General features: G+C 43.4%; 2 protein-coding genes across 2 annotated transcripts in view; one reads left to right on the top strand and one right to left on the bottom strand.

Annotated features, from left to right (window-relative positions):
• LOC308307313 (FERM and PDZ domain-containing protein 4-like) overlaps positions 1-20273 on the bottom strand; it is a gene marked incomplete at both ends in the record, with an annotated part of 44638 nt that extends 24365 nt beyond the window's left edge. Inside the window, 2 exons of the mRNA XM_080752504.1 lie at positions 3027-3143; positions 20233-20273. Of these exons, the coding sequence (XP_080608630.1) occupies positions 3027-3143; positions 20233-20273 (158 nt within the window). The remainder of the gene's footprint in view (positions 1-3026; positions 3144-20232) is intronic.
• On the top strand, positions 14353-15147 carry LOC308308004 (chymotrypsin A-like; the record flags this gene model as incomplete). The annotated part of the gene is made up of 1 exon (XM_080753355.1): positions 14353-15147. One exon carries the CDS (start codon positions 14353-14355, stop codon positions 15145-15147), a length of 795 nt encoding a protein of 264 aa, XP_080609481.1.
• Positions 20274-20784: the final 511 nt, after the last annotated feature.

Below are 20784 nucleotides of genomic sequence, written 5' to 3'. Positions count from 1 at the left end.
TCAGATTCCCCCTCCCAACAAGCTGGGGTCATCGCCATGCTGGCTTGCGGTGGACATGTTTGTCAAAACCGACGTACGGTACTCGACGTACGAATGAGCGGAGATTTTCTTTTACCAGAAACGAAACACACAAAGGGCCAGCCCTAAATGTACGGTATACTAGCGCAGTGGTTCTTAAGTAGTGGGTGGAAAGGGACTTCAAGGGTTCCTTGAAGGTGCTCCAAATGGATCATTACAGGTGTGTAACTCTGAGAGTTACCACCATTTGGTTCCATTTGAACATTCTCAGTGTTATAGGGGTCCTCGAAAATAAACATTTCGAGAACCACTGTGCTAGTGGACTCCCAATGTGCCATAATGTCATACTGTAGCAAAACAGTGTCATAGATATTCTGAATAAAACCTGGAGAGTGACTTTCAGTAATTGGGTCTTATGGTCAAAAAGTCCCACCACGAACACATGTACTGTAGGTCCATGTTCGGACACATTGCTGACCCCTGCCAACAAGGCAAACAACACTGATGCTGACAGGTGTCTGACTGTGAAAGCCTAATTCATGGTACCTCGTCCACAACTGTCATATGACGAAGTTTAAATCGGGCTTGTATGTAGCCACAAACAGACCTGTTTTTTCTGTCACATTTCAAAGAGTTCCATTTCATTCTTTTCTGGGGTTGTTGAGGTCACTTTTTGCTATTTGCTGCAGGCAGTTACTTTGCAAGTTCCAAGTACTCATAAGCCTTGAGTGGGACACGACTGTGGGCAGAATGGATGATCAAAGGCGGTGTTGCCAGGTACAACTTCTATGAGAAATAATTCTGATAAACCACTCTGAGGACTGAGGCGACCACAATCGAGCTTACAGTGGGCTACACAGTGAACTCCTCAGGGTTCATTTAAAGATTTACAATGTCAAAATGGACCCAAATGGACCTGCCCATAACGTCAAGCTAAATTACATTAAAACAATATGAGCATGAAGGATAAAGTTAACACGCTAACCGTTAACACCCGCTCTGAAGGAAGCCAAACCAAAATACGTTTTTCTCTTACAGTATGTACCTGTACAACAGTAAGACTCCCTAATCGGGAGATAAGCGGCCGTCAGGTTGCATGTACAGCATGCACAAATTGGCCTTAGCAACCTCATGGTGGCGCTAGAAGAGGGGCATGTGAGAAATCAGGGGCGGAGGTTGTGGTTTGCCAGCCAAAGAGTGTGTGTGCAAAGTTTGGCATGGATAGGGGCAACGGTGCCAGAGATAAGAGTAGGGCCAAAAGTGTGACGTGACGGACAGGCGGACAGACGGACGGACGGACGGACGGACGGACGGACGGACGGACGGACGGACGGACGGACGGACGGACGGACGGACGGACGGACGGACGGACGGACTGACTGACTGACTGACAGACAGCCGGTGGAGGTTTTCATAATAACTTGCGACCTAACGGTCGCAACAAGATGTAACAATAAAGTACAACCTTGAACCTTGATTCATTATAGCCTACTGCATACAGATCTATATCTTGTATCCAAAATTGTGTCCCAGATTCTATTTAACAAGTGGTGTCGTTGTGCTAAATTTAGATTTAGTGTCGATGCTGATCCAGTCCACGGAAATCCTCTTTGCTGAACACAGTCACGGCAGTCTATGCATGTTAAATGGCAGCAGATATATTATTCATGGCTTCCTCTCGTGCACACTCGACCTGCGTTTCATTAGGCAATATGGAAACAACAATAACCATTTCAAATAAAAACACTGGAGCCTCAACGTATTATTCAGACGGCACCTGACAAATAGCTGACACATGCTGCAAATAAATGAATTGTGCGTCCTCTTCACGATTTTTTATTTTTTTTATTTTTTTTACCAAAGCTGAGGCTGGAGCCAATAGAGCTCCTATGATATTCCTCCTCCAGATATTCTCTGCATCCAAGCGCATCAACCACTCCACAGCTCTTATGTAACACTCCTGACATCACACTCCTCTTGCTGTAACCCATGTGTGACAAGTTTGCTCCTCCTGTCATGCATACATAGCACGCAAAGAAACACAGTTTCCCCATTAGAGAGAACCATATTATATGATCCAGTTTAACATCACATGCAAAAACACTCTACAGTACATACAGTAGACATACAGTAGCTACGTGCTCCTCATTCCAGAGAGTTAAAGATTCGACCTCGTGAAAAGGAATGTGATGATTCGTCCAATTTGCAAGAGAGAAGGAAAGAAATGAATGACAAATAAAAAGACTAGAAAAGGAACGGGAACCTGGTGTATGCGGTAGAATGTGGATGGATGCAGGCAGTCGTATTTTTAGACCTAGTGAGTAGATGCACACTTGAATATCAGTGGTGAGAGAGGAGCAGAGCAGACCGAATAACAGGAACAGAATAACAAATGAAGGGAACCAAACACTCACTTGTTACACCGGAGCCTCCAGCTCACACGCACTAGAATCAGACCGACATGCTGCGTTCATGATGGCAGAGAGAGCTGCGAAGAGGGTTGATTTTTACCTGTCTGCACAGATTCACGAAAGGAAGCTTAAGCTTCGATTATGCTGAATGCAGCGCAGCCCCACATCTTCACCGGTAAAACGCTGCCGGCTCTCACCTCCAAACAAGTCCCTACGCACGTGAATCCCTCAGTGGCATAGTGGCACGCACACAGACTTTAGACGTGCCCAATCTGCCCATGCCTCTTTTCACTGCCCTTTTGCGAGACCAGGCTCTCTCTCTCTCTCTGTGTGTGTGCGTGCGTGCGTGTGTGTGTGTGTGTGTGTGTGAAAGAGAGAGAGAGAGAGAGATAGAGAGAAAGAGAGAAGCAGGGGCAGTGTGGGTGCGCAGCAGTGGCAGGAGTATCAGTATTCTGGATGCACAGATGGAGACAGAGTGTGTAGGCAGTGACGTGGCTAGAATAATCACAGGTTGTTGCCAAAGCTCACGAAACATCTGGGTGGAGGGGGGGGGAGGCGGCAACCTCTCATTTTCTTTCTTAAACTCCAAACACTTACTTGATGTAGCAGTCACGCCCCTCTCTATTGGTCCCCATGTCCCATCCATTGGGTCCCAGCGATGCATTCCAGGTCCCGGTAGGGGGTGGTGGCCAGCCCGAGGATTTGGTCCTGTGGCTGGAGAGACACAGATAGGGGGGGAAGGCAGTCACGGACTGTGGCATGTTATGTTGAGTCATTTGGATGCATGAAACTTTTTGGCGCAGCCAAGCAAAAAACATCCTTTCAACGCAAAACCACACCCCGCAAGGAATTAAAACGGTTTTCACGCATGATAATTTCTGCACATCTGCAGCTAAAAATCTAAGAATCTTGAAGACATCTTTGCATAAAGAGAGGCTTTGTGTGATCACAATAGGAACAAGTGAGTCAGAGTGCAGAATCGTGTGATTCAAATGTGATAAACAATGTTCTCTAACCAGCGCTCAGTGAATACAAACTCAATTAATTATGTAACACACACACACAGACACACACGCACGTTCACACACACACACACACACACACACACACACACACACACACACACACACACACACACACACACACACACACGCGCACGCGCACGCGCACGCGCGCGCGCGCGCGCGCGCACACACTCACACACACACGCAGAGTTGTCAGGCTTCAGTCTTGTGCCTTGAAAGGCATGAAATTGGTTTTTATTCCTAGATGTCAGCACATCGTCTGTAAAGCTCGAAGCCCCAAATAAGTTCTGTTAAAACAAGTGAGTTGTTTGATGTGCTCAACTCCAGGACGAGTTGTCAGTTCATCAGGAAATAGCAGAATACCATAAGCTATTCCCAATGTTCTCCAAAGAGGATAATTACAGTATAGCATAATGAGCCAGGCCAATTTGACTTGGATTGATTCCGGTTTTAAAACATCTCCCCATAGCCTTTGCAGGGGTTAGGCAACCTGATAGCTGGCACACATGTGAGAGAGTATTTTTTAAACATAATTTAAAGAATGCAGTCAATTAAATTAACTCCCCTCACATCTGTATGCGAATTTCATCCCACATAATACATTCAAACTGAATTCTGATTGTGGGGGGAGTCTGCAAGATAGGTGGGGTTATCGCTCTTATCATTACATCCTGAAAGATATTTAAAAATCTGTTGGAAAATATTTTACCGGTATCTAGATGTGGCGTCAAAATATTGCGACCAAAGGTCGAAGTTTACTATGAGAAACGTCACAGCTTGTCCGCGACTGTCCGTCCGTCCAGACGTGTACACATTTTTATGGTCTATGGGTTTGCCGCTCCTCTGACATCATGCTCTGGCTTCACTGTGATGTCCCACAAACAGCATCCCTTTTATGCCCAAATATGGAGTTCCCTGATGTCATCAATATTAATGATGCCCTGTTAGAGAGATGGGGGAACAAATTCCTTTTATGCCCATATATGCATATGGAAATCCCTGTGATGCCAGGGGAACAAATCCCTTTTATGCCCATATATGGACATCCCTGATGATCACATGTGGCAATTTATGGCAAGATCACTTGTCGCCCTGAGGTGTCTTACTAGTGATATTATGGCACTATTTATTGTTATTTTATAAACAGCACGCTACAGGTTGTCAGTACAGTCGATTAGTTTTTTTTAATACCACTTCTCTCTCTCTCTATCTCTCTCTTCCCTTCCACCGTATATCCGTCTCTCTTCTTGCTCTCCATCTTGCTGTCTTTCTCTCTCCTTTATGTCTGTGTGTCGGCAGAATGGTGACGCCGCCAGAGCAGTGGCAGTAAGTTATGTCACTTCAAAGCCCTGTCTGTGTAACAGGGCTCTTCACATTCATTATTCAAAGGCTCTCTTTCTTCCCCTCTTAATGCCTCCCCCAGTTACTGTACAGCACCAACGAGCAGGGGCGTCACGAGGGGGGGAGTGGGACTGAGTTACTAGGGCCCAAGGTGGAGGGGCCTGGAATTTTTTAATACTTTAGCTATTGAAAAATAGAAGATAATACAAGCTCACGGCGCGGCACCGAGTGCAGCGCTGCAAGCTTGTAGATCTGCTATTTTTGAAAAGTCGTGAAAATGTGTGCAAAATCTTTGAATATATATATTTTAAGCGAACATTTGTAACTGAAATGTTGCTTCTGGGGGGTCCCTGGAACTACATATTTTGAGATGGGGGTCCATTGCCAAATGCATATCATTTTGGGGGTGCTTCAGATGAAAAGGTTTGAGCACCACTGACATAGAGGTTTTTCCAAAAACCTTAGAAGGATTTGAAATGGCAGATCTATAAGCTTGCTGTCAGATATAAGACGTTATATCTGCTATTTTGCAATAGTTAATGCACAAAATAATGGGTAATAATGCGTTCCCAGTCTAAATGGGTTAAACCCTCTCCCCCTATGAAGAACATTCATCGGGGGCCCGCAGTGAATCCTTGTACCCAGGGCCCAGAATTTGGTGCGATACCCCTGCCAACGCACGCGTGTGTGTGTGCGTGCGAGCATGTGTGTGTGTGTGTGTTTCATACGATATGCATGAATAACAACACACGTATACTGTCAATTCATCAACACAACAGCATAAAGAGGGAAAGAAGACGTTAGGAAATATGAGATAGCAGCATTCACTGAAGCAAAAGACACGACAACAACAAAAAAGCTTTGAGGTCACTTAACCTCGTCACCACCAGAGCACTTCAACTTTCTACCGGATGCATTCATTAATTCATAATAAATGCATACTGCATTTATATTATATGCTGTACATACATACGTATATAGCCTATTGTACAGCATATCAATATATAGAAAAACACACACCTACACACCTACACACATTATTTCTATGTATTTTGTGCCATCTAAAGATTAACGCATTAAGTTAAATGTCAGTTGTTGTTTTTGTCAGCTGCCTTATTTAAGACTGGCTTGATGGCTTCAGAATAGTGAGGCAATCAGATTTCTATCCCAATACGATGGTGCGTTCAAGCCGCGGTATTACTGTTTCCACATGGGTATGGATTTATTTGACCAACAGTACATTAGCAGCATGGAGCAGGCCCTGGGTGTATATTTAGAACATGTTTCCTCCAGCTCAGCTGGTGTGTGTCTACATGCTTGGCTCTGTCTCACCGACACCGTTGGAGCCATGTTTCATTGATGTGGCCCGTTTGTACCCAACAACGCATTTGTAGCTTTTGAGCAAAACAGTTTTCAGGATTTGGTCCATAACCTTTTTTTTTAACAACAATACTGTTAGAGTTTAAGCTTTCAAAATGCCTAACTCGTAATTCAGTGGAGACCGCGGAGTCTAAATCACACTCAGGTTCAGATGTAATGCACAGAGAATGATACGGCAAAAATGCTGACGTTACTTGAGGTAGATTTTCTGGGAATCACTAGCCTTTCATGAAGGTGACCCCCAAAAAGACTGAACAATTCTCAAAAAAAAAAAGACAATGGAACGTGCTACTCACAGATTCAGACGATGTGTCTCCTGGATAACATTCTGGACTGACAAAGGGTTGTGCCAAATCCATGCTCTTTCAGTCAGCCATAGCCTATAGTGTCTTTCTAAATGGCATGGTCATGGATATTGTGATTTTTGATGCCTTTGTTCCGTCCACCAGAGGTGCATTATGCCACTGAGCCAGAGTGACTCTGTAGAATAAAGAACAACAACTTCCAGGGGAGTTGGAGAGGTTGACACGGTGCATGGTGGACGGTGAAACCGATCCTCCTCGGCACATCAGGCATTAATAAATGATGTGTGTGCTGTCATGTAGGACTGACGGAGTCGCTAACCCCATGGTGCACAATTCATGAACAGGTTACCCAAGAGTCAGAGAGGTAGGGGAAACTAGTTCAATTAATTTCAATTAATTTCATCCCACAGGAAGGCATGTATGTTGATTCCATAGGATTTATTTTAGAATAGTGCAGTATAAGGCATGGATGTTTTTTGTGCAGTGCTAAGCTCCAACATCCGGCTTTGTCCGGGCTCTGACGCGTGGCATACAACTGGCCAACATCTTGGCACAAAGCACTCAAAGTGTGTTGTACGCCCAAGTCCGGGCTCTGAAGCGTGGCCTACATCTGGCCTACATCTTGGCACAAAGCACTCAAAGTTTGTTCGTGGGAACTCATAAATAGCAATGCTCACTTCACACTAGGTGTGATTTTGTTTTGTCTTTCATGTGCATAAGCAAGACAGGGTTTAATAATTGAGTTGATCTAATGTGCAACTCTGACACACACACACACACACACACACACACACACACACACACACACACACACACACACACACACACACACACACACACACACACACACACACACACACACACACACACACACACACACACACACACAGACCCTCTTCTATAAATCGCTCGACCCCTCCAGTGCCATGCAGTAAAAAACGTATAAAATCTGAGACTGGGTTTAAATTACACATTTTATAGGATTTCTTTTGGAACAGAGAGCAGACTGCAGTATAAAAATGCAAAACCCATAATGGATATTTTTTTATAATTCCTTATTACATAAAAAATAAATATCGTTATTAAAACTGACACTGGGTTTGGCATCAGTAGTTACTGCATAAACTATCACATTACGGTAACCTTTTACTGTACAGTGTAAACCCATTATGTGGTATCCATATTTCATCAGTAAAGAAAACACCTACTGTATAATGATGACATGATTAATAACCAAGAACCATGTTGCTGTTGCTGTTCTCATTGTAATTATGGCGACTGTAGGTCAGACTGATGTATAATCTAAACTGGGAGAAAACAACACTGTTTAATTTGTACAGTAGACATCATTTCACACATTGAACCTAATATATTTGCTCAAAGATTGAAATTGTCTGTCGTCTCAATTCTCTCAAAGCATGTGCCCATCTTTTGTGATGAAATCGTCCAAAGACTAACTTTGGACACCTCAGCACTAGCAAACTGAAAAACTGAAAAGAAGCCTGGGAAAAGATCATTTTTCAGCCACAGAGGCGTCAATTGGGTATGGCAGGGTATGGCAGCTGCCATACCTTGGCTACAGGAGAAAAGAAGAAAATGTACTTCTTAAAATGAATTCACCGTGCCTGTTGCTAAGGTATGGCAACATGACTGGTGTCTTGCAGGCGCGCGTGCAAGACACCAGTCATGTTGCCATACCTTAGCTTTTGCTGAACTGGCGCCACTGTTCAGCCATTTATAAAAGTTGCATGAGGAATTGGATCCTTGCTCTATCACGCCGGCTCACTTTCACTTTCTTCTCTTTCACAACTTGACTCTATGAAAGACATATTATCGCAGAATCCCCATTATAAAGTCTGAATTCCTGCTGATGGATATTTGCGCCCATGTTGTACAGACAAACTCCAATTAACTGGAGCGTTCTAATACGGAGTCACTTAACTGTGTTTAAATAATTCACACGAACAATCTCCATGGTTGTTGGCTATATGAAACCACGCCACAGCCCCTGTCTGCCTGCCGGTATTGGCTATTAACGGATCATTAGAACCAACCACCATGGTCTCTCAGTCATTGACGTCATCAAAATCACGGCCACACAATCACAGTCAACCTTTGTTCTTGAATGTAGGCCTGCAGTACATTACATCCACCATTAACATCCAAGCTAAAATGAATAAGTTAAATCATGATGATCTCTGTTAAAAAAGATGTTCTGTCATGCAGTGCATGCTGATATCAGAGCATGGTCTTAAAGAGGTGGTGCCATATGTGTCTAGGAGGTTGACAGTATTTCATTAGACCCCCTGGTGTGGTTGTTATGAGCAATTATGTATTCCCTTAGTTTTTTGGGTTTATTCCTCGAGGCTGCCACCTTGTGGGTCAAAAGTGCAGATCCAAAAACACAGATAGAGTGACATCATATAATCATCCCCTCCCCTTTTACCATTCACCCAACACTGTGGGTGTGGCTAACTTCAACTGGGTTCCCACCCACCATGACAACCAGGCATACTTAATGAACTGGTGGGTGTGGCCACATAAAAACCTAATTTTAACTCTTTCTGTACACTTTTAGAAAAAAAAATCTTCCTCCTGGTATACTCATAATACCTGATAATCATGTTTTGTTTTGTTTTTTTTTTGGGGGGGGGGGGGGGGGGGGGAATCATGGCACCCCATCTTTAAAGACCCAATGTCAGGATCTGCATTGCGTGTGTTGTTTTTGAACTGTGTTCTTATTTTGAAGTCATGGTCTTGTGTTTCCTGTCACCCATTGTAGTCGTTACCTATCTATAGCAGTGGGCGTGGTTTACTGGTGCCACTAAAAAAATCATTTATTTTCCCCACTCACTGACCTTTACAAAAAATATTTATATCAATTATTTTATGCATAGAATCATAGAAGCAAGCCATGCATCCGGGATCCTGGTGAATCATGGCCATAAAACCCTTTGATTCTGTGAAAAAAGACATTTGAATATGTAATTATATGATATACTATATTCTATATATGCTATATTCGTTGTTGTGCATCGTTCCCATCGTATCGTTGTCAATCCTTGTGTCTATTTATTATTAAGTCCCCTGGTTGGCTTTGTTTTTTTGGGGGGGGTTGTAACCTCTATATTCCTGTGTTGTCCTGTGGTTCTAGATAGATTATAACCCTGTAAGGCCCCATTTTGACTTGAGTCTTCATTTGGGTCCTATACCGTCATTCCTGACACCCACCGCCCTATTCCCCCTACATATGCGAAAATAGCAGATCTACAAGCTGCAAGTTTGTAGATCTGATTCGATTTTTTACCAATCAGACTAATATTGTATATCAAATAATTGGAAAGGGAAGGGTATTCGTATTTCCGCCAGTGGATAGGCAGGCCTATGGGGTGTCGCTACTGCCTCTGCTGTGCTCTTGGATCTTTGATTTCAACAGATGTTTGCTTGCAAGGTGGAGAGAGCAGGCTAATGTGATTCTGTTTGGATATGTAATCTGTGGACAAACAGCAGATGAGATGACCAGCCCCTGGGAGCAGAGCGGTGGCTCAGACAGAGAGGAACCAGTCTGATTAAAATCCATTTAGGCCTAGAATTATTGAATGCTTTAACCAGTGAAAAATACCAGATATACAAGATCACAGCGCGGCACTGAGTGCCACGCTGCGAGCTTGTGGATCTGCTATTTTTGGAAAAAGTCGTGAAAATGTGTGTAAATCTTTGAATATATGTATTTTCAAAGCGAACGTTTGTAACTCAAATTTTGCTTCTGGGGGGGGGGGGGTCCCTGGAACTAAATATTTTGAGATGGGGTTCCGTGGTCAAATAAATATCATTTTGGGGGTCCTTCACATGAAAAGGTTTGAGAACCACTGACATAGTAGTCTCTCAAGAACAGACTAACTGAGCTCCAGTTAAGTGAAAAGGACCTTTTCTTTGACGATGGCTGGCCAGATTGCTGACATAGAAACATAGGTTTTTCAAAAAACCTTAGAAGGATTCAAAAGACACTTATAGAATCGGGTCAAAATTAAAATTTTCACGTTTTTAAAATAATGATACACAATAATGTGTACCCGTTCTGAAAGAGCCTTATTTCTCCTCTCTCTCTCTTCCTGTTGAGGGCGGAAGTGCACTGTCCTCTGTTTGACCAGGGGTGTAGAAAGTAGGCTACTCCATAGTTTTGCACTTATTATTATTTTATACTTTAGCTGTTGAAAAATAGCAGATATACAAGCTCACAGCGCGGCACCGAGTGCCCTAGCTGGAACTACATATTTTGAGATTGGGGGGGTCCGTGACCAAATATGTGTAATTTTGGGAGTCCTTGACATTAAAAGGTTTGAGTACCACTGATTTAGAAGAAATATTTAGGAGACGAATGGGGTCAAAAACATTCAAAGACTTGGTCAAATTCAAAAATAGCAGATACAAGCAGATACAAGCTCGCAGCGCGCTGTGAGTTTGTATATCTACTATTTTTTAATAGCTGAAGCATAAAAGAATAGTTAAAGCGGTTCAATTAAAAGTATCAATGCTGCAATATATTCACACCACACTTTTCTTCTACCTACAGTATGAGGGTGGATTGTGCCAATGCATTTCAATGGGTTGTTTGTTTTTTTGTTGTTGTTTTTTGCAGAAATACGCAAATGGCAGCAAACCACTCAATTCCCATTGAAATGCTTTGGCAGAATCTGCCCTCATAGGTAGAATAAAAGTGCAGTGTACACCAAAGAAATAAAATGGCGTCCATCCACAGACACCTCCTACAGTACATACAGTATCATGCAGGAGTTGATACTATAATTATCACACCAGCATGATCAACCCTGAGAACTACAATTCCTATATTTGTTTCCATAAATATGTCAGTATAATATTGGCATAGAAAAGAGCTATTCATATCTACGGCACACAGAAGTGTAGCCTTTTCTCTATGTGATTTATGTATTTTTTTGGTGAGGCCATTAAAACAAGAAAAGCTGAATGTGCCTTTTGCATTTCTGTATTTATTTTGTTCTTTGCAAGTGCTGATATTGTTGCTATGGGAAACAGCACTAGCTCTATCCAAGGCAGCTCTCTGGTGGTTCTCTAAAGACAGCTTTTCAGCATAGTCGTTTTCCTTTGGGTGGTATTTCTCAAAATGTGTTTGGAAAACAACCCCCCAAAAAAACTTTTTTTAACACATTTTATACATTTGAAAACAAACAAACAAATCTAAGAAATTACATTACAAAAAACTATAATAATTAAGAAGTAGTGAAAATAGCCGATCTACAAGCGGTGAGCGAGTTGGGAACCACCGTTTTGCATTGAATAAGTGGAATAAGTAAGTGCCACTGACTGTAAGCATTGCTAACTTTTATCCAGCAGAGTATTAGCAGTTAGCACCTAAAGGTCTACAATAAAAGATGTGTAAATTTAACTTTAACAGTGTAAAAAATGGGTTAGGGTACTCCTTAACAGAAGGTTTGTAGTACACACTGGAACCTGGGAGTTCTCTGGCACCACCCAAAGGAAGCATTTTGGTACTGCACCACACATGATACAAGATGCTATATTTATTGCATTCATCTCCATTTGACATAGTGAGATGAATTACACCATCGTATTGTGAGTGTTCTTAAGGTTATGTTAGTTAAGTTAGGATAAACACCCACGCACGCACGCACGCACGCACGCACGCACGCACGCACACACACACACACACACACACACACACACACACACACACACACACACACACACACACACACACACACACACACACACACACACACACACACACACACGAAACCCCCTACATATACAGACAACATACAGTTATATGTCTGGTGGGAATTTTTATGTTAAAGGTTATAAACTCTTCAGAAATGGGGAGCTGGGGGCCTCTGCATCCGCATGCCTTTCAAATCACCCGTGGTCCTCCTTATTTTAATGTAATACCCATGGTACTCCTTATTTTATGTGAGCTGCCCCCACCCTCAACACATTTAAAACAACACTCAAAACCCACCTTTTCAGACTCGCAATCCCTACATAAATCCCAACCGCCCTTTGTTTTACCTTTCTTTTATAGTTTTAACTAGTTTTTCCTAATAAGTAGTTTCTATCTTATTCTGTAAAGCGACATCTTTGAGTACCTAGAAAAGTGTTAAGTTGTATGTATGTATGTATTATTATTAGTGTGGTTGCCCGACAGGGCAACACACTGTAGTCCCGGGAAACTTTATTTTTTCTAGATAAACCTTATTCTAGATAAACTTTATTTGTGAATGACAAATCCATTGAGTTCAATGGGGGAGTGGTGCTATCTCAAGTATTGGTCAAGCTTCTAGAAAGATGCAATTGGAAATTGCAAGTGTGTTTGCAGTTTCCATATGGTATGTAGTTCTGGGGAAACTTTATTTTCACTAGATAAACTTTTCCGCTGCCAATGGATATTGATGGAAACCAGGTGCATTTGGAAATTAAAGGAAAAACATTTGAGTATTGGTTGAGCTTCACATGACTGCTGCCCACTGCCCCGTCGAACACTCTACCCGCGTCATCCTGGACGATTGTTTCGAAGGAACAATGTTTTCTAGTTATTTGTAGATCTGCTATAAAAATAAAATAAAAGATGAATTCATGATTGACTTTCTTTTCAAAAAATAAAAAATCGCACCCAATGTGAAGTGAGCGGTGGTCGTGCTTGCATAACGTCTTCAGACTAGGATTTGAGTCTAGGATGTACAGACTATGCTACACACACACGTTTTGCTATGGCAAAACGCTGAGGAAAAAGGCTACAGACACACACCCAGCCACTCTATGGAGCGGTTTACCACCGCTCAAAAAGGCTACAGACACACGCACAGCCACTCTATGGAGCGGTTTACTACCGCTCAAAATCGCCAAATGCAGTACTTGCGCACTCTGAGGGCGCACAAGTAGGCCGGCCATACATGGCCACGAGTGCACAAGGCAAGTACTGCGCTCGCTGGCGTATCTGTCGCGTATGTGTCTATGTTTACGCCAGTAACCAATCAGGGACCAGCATCCTTGATGACGGCACCATCAACAGCCAATGAGGGACCAGCATTCTTGGTGACGTCAACAACAAGTGCGACCTGATATATAAATAACAAGGCGCCCTCTGTTGGTGCACAGTTAGGCCAAACATGACCACGAGTGCAGGAGGCGCAAGTTGGCACCTCGACAGAGTGCACTCTAGTTACTTGTGCCAGCAGAGCGCACAAGTACTGCGTTTGGTGTTTCAGACATGTCCTCTGTGTATATATATACCAGGTCACACTTGTTGGTGATGTCACCAAGAATACTAGTCCCTCACTGGCTGTTAATGGTGATGTCACCAACAAGTGCGAACTGATATATATAGTTGGCACCTCGGCAGAGTGCCAACTTGCCCACTCACATACATAGAGACAGCAACGAACAGCCTTGGTGACGTCACCATCAGTTTGTTCTGGGATTAGATGCCCATATACTGCAAGTTCGGCAATTTCCGGCTGATTAGATGTTCCACCCTTTTCGCACTTTTGCAACTCCTACAGATTTCTTTCTAAACAAGGACTGACAGATACAGAGATTTCCATATTTAGGCTGTGTGATGACTGAGTGACGACATGGTGATGATACTGTACTTACAGTATATAAAGGGTTGCAGTCACCCCAGATTGCAGATGCAAGAAGTGTTACCCAGGATCCTTTATTATAAGACTAGAACCTTCAGAAACATCAACCAGCTTCCACCAGGAGAGAGTCAAAGTTCTTATCGTCGGTGCTAGAGTTAGACAATTAGTCTCCTATATTGTATAGCTCCAGTACAAAGGACGCTGCTGGCAGCCTGCTAAGAGTCAAATTGAAACCATGGCTTTGCGGTTGATTCTCTGCTGCCTCGCGATCATCGTTACCGTTGCTTACGGCTGTGGCGTGCCTGACATCCCTCCAGTGATCACGGGGTACCCCACCCGTATTATTGGGGGCCAAGAGGCTTTGCCTCACTCATGGCCATGGCAAGTGTCGCTGCAGGATCCCACAGGCCACCATTTCTGCGGCGGAACCCTGATCAACGAGAGCTGGATCGTGACGGCTGCTCACTGCTCTGTTCAACACTCTGCCCGCGTCATCCTGGGCGAGCACGACCACTCATCGTACGACGAAGACATCCAGACCATAGAGGTGGAGAGGTTCTTCAAGCACCCCCAATACGGACACCCCAACTGGCTGAACAATGACATCGCACTGATCAAGTTAGCCAGGCCCGCTGAGTTGGACACGCATGTGTCTCTGGCGTGCGTGGCCGAGACCAGTGACAGATTCCCAGCTGGAATGATGTGTGTGACATCTGACTGGGGCCAGAACAACCTGCCCTGGCCCACCTCTGCCCGGCTCCAGCAGGCCGCCCTCCCTCTCCTCACTAATGAGGAGTGCAAGAAATTCGGGGCCACTGTCACTGAGCAGATGATTTGTGCGGGAGCCAATGGAGTATCTCCCTGCTTTGGTGACTCTGGGGGCCCTCTGGTCTGTGAGAAGAATGGTGCTTGGACTCTGGTTGGTGTGACCACCTGGGTCCATGGGTACTGCAGGGTGGACCGCCCTGCTGGGTACGCCCGCGTCACTGAGCTACGTGCCTGGATGGATGAGACCATGGCTGCTAACTAACTCCCGGTAACATAAAATATGTAGTTTTCTGTGTGTGTGCCAGGCAGCGTACCTCTGTCTGCCGATATGATTCCCCCCCTCCCCCCATGAAAACATTCCGATTTGCTGGTAAGAGCAGAGCAGACGATTAGCCTCGCTTAGCCTTGTATCTGTCAGTCAAAGAGTTAAAAAAAAATAATAGAAAGCAATTTAAAGCAAGCCCAATAAGCAACTACACTTAAAAAAAGGCCAAAATTGAAAAGCAGAAAAGGCAACACATGGCAACACTGGTAAACAGGAAACTCAATGATGTGGGTCTCCGGCCGGGTGAACCTCTTTCCCAGGTGTTCCGCCGAGGGGGACAGGGTTTCCACCTACTTCCTGGGCGTGGCCAGGAATAAGGTGAATAAACATGAAGACACAGACATGCACGTTAAATAAAGACGCAACTAACATTGCTCTACCGAAAATAAGTTGCTGCATGTGAGGTTACGTTATATCATACTAATGATTCATTCAAATACAAGGCGTTCAAGGTGTTCTTTTGGCCCCAAAACTGTGCAGGATGTTTCATTAGAATGAGCTGTTTTCTTTTTTGTGTGTGTGTCTGGTTGAAGCATTCCGGGTCTAAATGGATTAAAGTCCTACTATGTGTCACATGCATTGCTGTATGCAAGATTTGTTCTACACATTTGACCCATCTCTTGGAGCCGTACCGCGCTCAGGAATCAGTAGTAGGGGTTCAGTGTCTTGCTCAAGGGCACTTCGACAAGTGGCCAGGACGATCAATTCGAACCTGGAACCATTGGAATTCCAAGACGACCACTCTACCTCCTGAGCCACTGCCACCAAAAAGATTGGACTTGCATGTAGAGGGGCCTCGATAGAGTTCACCTCCAAAACCACTGACAAAAAACAGGGAAAAAAAGTTTAATCGAACTCTGTTTACCCCCTGCATGTCCTGGCGGCTGACGCAGTCCTGGGTAGGCAGGACTTAACTACAATATTTGTACTTGAAAGACAGGGGACATACAGTAAGGACGTTTCTGACTACCGTGTGCTCTTGAGAAGAATAAGAACAATACACAGAAGTCTTGTGCCTTCATCAAAAGCATGGTGCTTTTTTCTGGCATTTCTGGGGATTCGACTGGGAGACGTGTCATGCATCATATCCTCACAAGTGTCAAGGGACTGTAATACAGTTAGTTACTCTGTACAGGGCTGGCATGTGGGTGAAACCTTGAGAGCTTTCAGAAACTGCAGATGGGTGGGGATACACAACCCGGCAAATCTCACCGGGAGTCTCCGGCCAATAGCATGTGTTCTCCTCCCCCACCGCCTCTGCTCTGAATCAATGGGATAGGGAATCAATAGGGAATCAATGGGAGTGGGAATCAATGGGAGGGAATCAATGGGAGTGGTGCTAGCTCGAGTATTGGTCGAGTGCTAGCTCGAGTATTGGGCGAGCTTCACATGACAGTTACGGTAGCTTGCTGCAGAATATACCGGTAGTCACGTCGGCAACCACACTTGCCATTTCCAATTGCATCTTTCTAGTTAGTGTGGTTGCCCGAAGGGCAACATACTATAGTTCTTGGGAAACTTTATTCTGGATAAACTTTTCCGCTGCCATTGGAAATTGATGGATTAATATATATCCATTTACATATATGGACTTGGTTATTATTATTAATGGTACTAATTATTTGAATGTAGTATATATACTCCTTATTTTAATGCAAATCGGTTCCGTCCTCATGTTGTTAATATTGAACTTTAAAGTACTGTATATATATATCACTGGCTGTAACCAGGGAGATACACAGAAAAGTGATTGGGCCTATCTATCTGTATCCTTTCATAAATCATTCTATATTGCACTGTAACCTCCCCCAGGCCCCCCTGTGGTCTATATAGCACTCCATGTTAAGTATTAACTGAATATAGTGATGCAGTTGACCAGTGGGCACCAGGCTATAGCTTTGAATCTCCTCCTCTAAGCTCATTGTGCTATTCATTGCTTCCATTCTAAAAGCTCTAAAGTAGAGAACAAAATAAATGGTTGGCTCAGACCTCTTTCACTAGCCAGCTGGCTCTCTTTGCTGCCCCCTCAAGCCATCGCTGGTGTCTTCTGCCCTGAGAGTTTCTGATTTAAACAGCCATGAAAGACAAATCTTTTGGTCTCCTTGTACTCTGATGAACATTTAGGCTAATCAAATTGTATCCGGTCCAGTGGCTTCTGTGTGGAAATGTTGCACATTTAAAATAGGACTGACCCCGCTTACTGCTAATGGATTGATTGAGTTATGCGTCATTGTAGAGAACACACCCAGAAATTAACCAAATGTAATAACGTAATAAGTACGCAGTAAACGTCTCAGACAGTGTCAAATGTAATCACATTTATATTTGTACACTCTGAATGGATAAATAAACACTTAAGGATTTACTTACAACAGCTAATGTAACTATTCTTTCATAGTAACATGCTTCTACCACTCACTAGGCTGCAATATTCTCACATCTACTCAAGTTTTGAACACATAATTGAACACATAGTTTTGAAGCAAATAATGATGAACTATCACAGAGTTAAAGGCTAAATGTTAATTTAACATCAGAGATAAATGAACAGACTGGATTTTATTGTGTACTTCTTTCATTGCTGTTAGAATGACATGCGTCCCCAAATCAGTCAAGACCTTTGCCATTTACAACTTCAAATGTTTTCATACTCTCTTCAGCTCTTTCAGGTCTAAAGAACATCAAACAAGGAAACGTGTTCACTAGACGGTTACACTCAGTGAAGAAAATGGAAAAGGAAAAAATCACTCTTTTTCCTGACAGCGGAGACAATTGGGACGGCAATGTTGTGTACTAGGACACTGTTTCCCAAACAGTCAGGACCAGTCAGGACCATTTTCGTTGGTCACAAGTGAATATCCAGTAATCTTTTGTTTCCAGAATGTGTCATTAATCATAGGGTTTCTAAAGATTTCCACAAAAGTTCACATTTTGGGCATTCTGGGTGCTTTTGCTTTTGGTACTAAGTACATTTTGATACCATTACTTTTGTACTTTTACCTAAGTCGTTTTTGAATCCCAACACTAACCCTAACCCAGAGTATTTTTATATTGCAGTATTGATACTTTTACTTAAGTAAAAAATGTGAATACTTTTTCCACCACTGGTAACTGTGCCATGGCTTACTCTGTGCAAAATGTCATCCAAGGACGGAGTATGAAATAGTTGAAATTCTAGTTGGTGGCAGAGAGACAAAGCATTTTGCAGTGACAGGGACTATATTATGTGCACCGTTATTAACAGTGACGGGATGCAGGTGGCCCACATGGGAGCCACCTTGTAAACTCTTCCATGGAGGGACACTTACTGTAACTGGACAGCAATGGTCCCCTCAACGGAAGCAGCAGCCCTGTCGTCCCCGCTTGCTTCCCTTTTTTAACTGCAAGTCAGCTCTGTTGTTTATCTCTTCGAGTGGATTTGCCTACACTGGAGCAAAACCTGCATTCTGTTTCCGTATAACTCAAAAATGGTCACTCTTTGAAATGAAGTTTGTTAGCCAAGTTAATCTTGTAGGCCGACTCTACACTTCTGTTTGAGCCTATTAATAAAATGGGAACTGATGCATGTAATCAGCCCTGGATGAATCATATAAGACGGCCAATGCCATCATCATTATTTGTTATACTAACTATATTATGATAAAAAATGTGTCCCGTTTTTTTGGTGAACTGATCTCACAACCAATACCCTGTGGTGAAAGCTAAATCCCTTAGGAGGATTACTGTAGAAGATCATGACACACACAGACATGGGTGTGAACTGTCTGCCCGGGCAATGAATGAATTACTCAGGATCTGCAGTACAAAACCATTTCATTTACCTAATCACTTATTAAGGCACCGTGGTTTCAATTCATGCACACACTCCAATTCATTTAATAATAATAGGTTTTAAAATAGCTTAAAATATTTAAATATTACAAGATGGTCTCTCTTTCTTGTATTTCTTATTGTAAAAACTGTGACACTGTAATATTGGGTTTTCATTGTATGTAAGGAAAAACTTGGGAAATCCTCAGACCTGTATTCTGTTAGGTCGTTGGAGTTGGAGAACCAGTGTTGATTTTGTCGACTAAAACTATGACGAAAAATGTGTGTCGACTGCGTTTTTTTCACTGATGAAAACTAAATAAAAACGAAATAAAAACAAAGCTGTGATGACTAAAACTAAGACATGCAACCAAGTGTAAAATTAGTCATTACGATGCCATCAAGGCCTGCCAAAATACATTTTAGTTGACTAAATCAACTGTAGATTTAGTCAACAAAAGTCTTGTGATATTTAGTTGACTAAAACTTTTCAGGAGACTAAATTATGACTAAAACTAAATCAAAATTTGCTGTCAAAAACAACACTGTGGAGAACTCACATGTCCAGCTCCAATTAAGGTCCAAAAGAGGAACTGTCTTAATAGTAGACTACATGACACACAATTGTATATTAATCTTTTGAGATGATCGTGCCCACATATTTACTTACTAAATAATATGTTCTACAGATAGTTTTCGTTTTATTTAGTTAATACACAAGTCATGTGACCTACTGCACACACAATGCAAAAAAAAAGGTGTCCAACATTTACTGTACACTCTCTGAGTTATATTAAAGATGAGGATTTGACTGTGTATAGCACATCAGCATCTACTGCCTTCCATAGTACCAACACACCCACCCTAGCTGTCTGCCCACTCCCATGTCACTCGTTCATTCACTCAACAGTCCACACGGAATCACACGCCAAGTTATTCGCACCGACGTTTGACAAACTCAATAATTTCCCTCAACCTCATGTAACACGAGAAGAAGAAAACCATTGCCATGCAGCGGCAGACACGCGCACCCCCCCCCCCCCCCCCCCCCCCCCCCCACACACACACACACACACACCCACGCACGCACACACACACACGTACGCACGCACACACACACACACACACACACACACACACACACGCACACGCGCAAACACACACATACAGTGCTGTACATTACAGCAGCAAAGCAGCATCCATCGGACTCACCCTGACAGCTTTGGCATCTTTACGAAGCTGAACACATCCATGTGTGCAGCAGACTGCTGCAGTCCGTCAGGGCTACAAATCTACAAATCTGCTCCTCACTCCGGCTCCATTGTCCCCACTGTGTTTAAGCAGTTGGGGGAAATAAATAATGAACAAAACCAGAGCTTCCTCCACGAGTCAGGTGGAGAGATTAGTCCTGTTGTTGTCGGGGCTTCTGCATGGCTGAGTGATTGTCGTGTCCTCGCGTCTCAGTGGCGTAAATCCACAGCCCCCGTGGAAGAGGATGTGGCAGCTATAGCGCAGCATCAGTCTCCCCTGGTTACATCCCTCCAAAGCGCGCCTCTGCTGTCAGCCAGCCCCCCGCGCTAAAGCCACCGTCGTTTAATTTCCCATCGCCGTGGAATCATGAGCGCGAGTCGCGGCACATTGTAATGACAGCTTTGAAGAGACGCGGAGAGAGCAAGTGCGAGGGCAGGGAGGGAGGGAAGGATGGAGAGAGGGAGGGAGAGCACTGGAACGGAGTGATGGATAGAGATGGAGAGAGTACGAAGA

Source organism: Nannobrachium achirus (genome assembly GCF_963921795.1).
Source record: "Nannobrachium achirus genome assembly, chromosome: 22".
NCBI lineage: Eukaryota > Metazoa > Chordata > Actinopteri > Myctophiformes > Myctophidae > Nannobrachium > Nannobrachium achirus.
This window is presented reverse-complemented; position numbering and strand designations above follow the sequence as displayed.